The sequence below is a fragment of the Galeopterus variegatus genome, unplaced genomic scaffold (genome assembly GCF_000696425.1).
Source record: "Galeopterus variegatus unplaced genomic scaffold, G_variegatus-3.0.2 Scaffold8456, whole genome shotgun sequence".
In the NCBI taxonomy this organism is placed as follows: Eukaryota; Metazoa; Chordata; class Mammalia; order Dermoptera; family Cynocephalidae; genus Galeopterus; species Galeopterus variegatus.
In genome coordinates this window covers 72272-74737 of record NW_007734567.1, presented here as the reverse complement: position 1 = coordinate 74737, position 2466 = coordinate 72272, and the positions used below count along the sequence as shown (strand labels likewise).

Here is a 2466-nt window from a genome sequence, read left to right as displayed (position 1 = left end):
AAGCACAGTGCAGGAGGTATATGTAGGACGTGTAAGATGCTACCAATGGGGTGGGGAGAGTATAAAAACAGCAAAAGTGGAATACATGCACATACACATATTTTCTTGATATGTAAAATATCTTTAGAAGATTTTTTGATATACTGATACCACTGATTGCATCTAGGGAGAGGAACAGTGTGGCTAAAGGGTGAGAGAGTAACTTTTGGGTGTACATCGTCATATATTTTGAATTCTGACCCATGGACAAATAAGACCTACTCAAGAAATAAAATTGTTTAAAAAATGATGGCTTCAGAAACTGTAAAAACATGAGAAAAGACTTATGCAATAATGTTAATTTTAAAAAGCAGGAAACAAAACTATACAAATACAATCCCAACCATTTTTTAATGCATTAAATGACTGAGAGGAAATCTACCAAAACACTAAATGAAATTTTTATACCCAGGTAGCTGACTTGGTGTTCCTTTTATTTTCTTCTTTACCTTTTCTATAGTTTCCAAATTTCAGATAAGACACATGGATTAATTTCAAAACATAAAGATAATTTTAAAATGTATATATTTTATATGCATATAATAATAGCTCTTAGCTGTTAGGGAAAGCAAAAGAATGACAAGCAATATTATCTGTCACTTTCACCTAAGCTAAAAAATAAAAGATATTTAAAAAATCAAGTCCACAGATTTTTAAAGCCAATTCTCCAGGGGGGGAAAATAAAATAAAAATCACTGGTTTACAGCTCCAGGGCATACAGCTCTCATCCTGCTTTCTGTAGGGCTAACAATACAGAAGAAAACCAAGGCCTCACTCACATCAGTCTGGAGATGGGCGGGAGCTTCTGAATTGTCATTGATCCTCCGAACGCTGTCATAGTGCTCTCCATACCGATATGCAATGTGTAACTCCCTCCCATTGCTTTTATCTGTACCACGAATCTGCACACAAAAGAAAGGAAGGTACCAATGAGGATTTGGACAGTGTCAACTTCTGGAGAGAAAACACCTGCCTAGTCTGCCCAGGAAGCCCCGTCAACAGGCTCTACATAGACACTAATAGGGAATATGACTGGGATATGCCATAAGCAATTTCTGAATTATCTTCCTTCCACCCCTGTATGCTACAATGTGCTTACTTCATATGTAACTATATGGCAATAAATCCATATGAAAACACATTCAAAAACCAGGGGCAGATTTACAATGAGGTTAAATAAGTTCAAGTTTCAGGAGTTTTTAGTACCTCTTAGCAGATCCAGATTTGTTGAGCTTGAAGATTAAACAATTTGGGGCCCTCTTTGGGAAAAAGAATGCAAAATTACAAATATAAAATTGCTGGAACCTCTCCCAAGACCTTGAAAGGAAGCCATACAAATGAGGAACCTAACATACTCATTAGCTTTACGGTAAACCCACCCCTATTGTTAAAACAAAAATAGCATTTCCCATCAATTTCCACATAATGAGAAATATTATCAACAACAAACCTAAAATCTCCCACTTACATCAATTTCAAAACAAAATTATATATAGTAAAGCAGTACTACTGCACTGCACACCTTGGAAGCATCATGCACAAGGTATTCTATGTGAATGGTACCCCCAGAGAACAAGACAAGAATGGGGTTCCTTGGAGTCGTGCACTATAAAAGCCCTAGGGTCTGGTCTGTGTACATCCCCAAAAAACCACCATCTCCACAGAAATTCTAAAGAAATTCTGACTCTGTCCCTTAGAAAGCCCAGTACTGTCTCTGTTGAAATTCCAAAACATCAGCATCTCCTTGTTTTTGCTGAAAGACACAGGTAGTAAGATACTACCATTAATTTAAGCATTATCTGTGATCTTAAAACACAGCAAAAACCATGGAACAAACAGGAACCACACAGGTCTAGACATCAGAACAGTGGGAGTTTTCTCCAAGAGAATATCTAGGTCTACTGCAGACAGTCTAGTTTGGAAACATACAAAATAGAGATAGCACCATTTGTCTCCCAGGAAGAGTACTGGGAAAGGAAACAGTTTATTAGAGTCTTTGACATAATCCCTAAAGCATTTACATACTTAATAATAATTATTATTATAATAATACACATCATGAATAGAAAAAAATAACTGCAAAAATAGTCACCAAATTGTTAACTGTGATTTTCATGGGGAGATTACAAAGGACTTTCGCTTTCTACATTATAAACATCTAGATTGTTCACAGGAGCACACATTCCATTTGTAACCAGGAAAAAAATGTAGGTTTCAGTATCTCCATGTTCTAAGTATAAGCCAACTCATTATTAATGCTCTTATCCATGACAGCAGCAACCAACACAGTTTCAATTCTTAAATTTATAAGAAGCGTCACTGGGGTGGGGGCACATAGGGGAGATCCAAAAGAAATAAAATACATTTACTTAAAATATATATATATATATATTTCCAATGTTTAGCAATTTACAAGAGAGAACACTA

At 35.8% G+C, this 2466-nt stretch overlaps 1 protein-coding gene across 1 annotated transcript in view; it reads right to left on the bottom strand.

Moving 5' to 3' along the window:
• The window catches only part of OTUD3 (OTU deubiquitinase 3), a 19572-nt gene that overhangs the window by 7462 nt on the left and 9644 nt on the right, over positions 1–2466 (bottom strand). Inside the window, exon 3 of the mRNA XM_008592910.1 lies at positions 819–941. Within this exon, the coding sequence (XP_008591132.1) occupies positions 819–941 (123 nt within the window). The remainder of the gene's footprint in view (positions 1–818; positions 942–2466) is intronic.